Source organism: Penaeus monodon, chromosome 27 (assembly GCF_015228065.2).
Source record: "Penaeus monodon isolate SGIC_2016 chromosome 27, NSTDA_Pmon_1, whole genome shotgun sequence".
In the NCBI taxonomy this organism is placed as follows: domain Eukaryota; kingdom Metazoa; phylum Arthropoda; class Malacostraca; order Decapoda; family Penaeidae; genus Penaeus; species Penaeus monodon.
In genome coordinates, this window is record NC_051412.1 from 2,459,809 (window position 1) to 2,460,036 (window position 228).

Here is a 228-nt window from a genome sequence, read left to right on the forward strand (position 1 = left end):
CTTCTCCTTCCCTCCCTCTCTTCATCTCCCCCCTCCTCTCCCCCAAACCCCAAACTCACCTCACTTCCGTCGGCGTCATGTCAATCAGCTCCTCCAAGGCCCTGCTCCTCCTCGAGCCTCCCGCAGCTCCCCCTCCAAGGTCGTCCTCGAACTCGTCCTCGGAGGAGCCGCTCAGGCCGGCCGGTCGGAACATCGCCCTCCACAGAATGAACGTCCTCCCGTGACGCA

The 228-nt window shown here is 64.0% G+C and overlaps 1 protein-coding gene across 1 annotated transcript in view; it reads right to left on the bottom strand.

Annotated features, from left to right (window-relative positions):
* LOC119590537 (ankyrin repeat, SAM and basic leucine zipper domain-containing protein 1-like) overlaps positions 1-228 on the bottom strand; it is a gene marked incomplete at its 5' end in the record, with an annotated part of 16,903 nt that extends 16,675 nt beyond the window's left edge. The window contains 1 exon segment of the mRNA XM_037939185.1: positions 60-228. Within this exon segment, the coding sequence (XP_037795113.1) occupies positions 60-193 (134 nt within the window).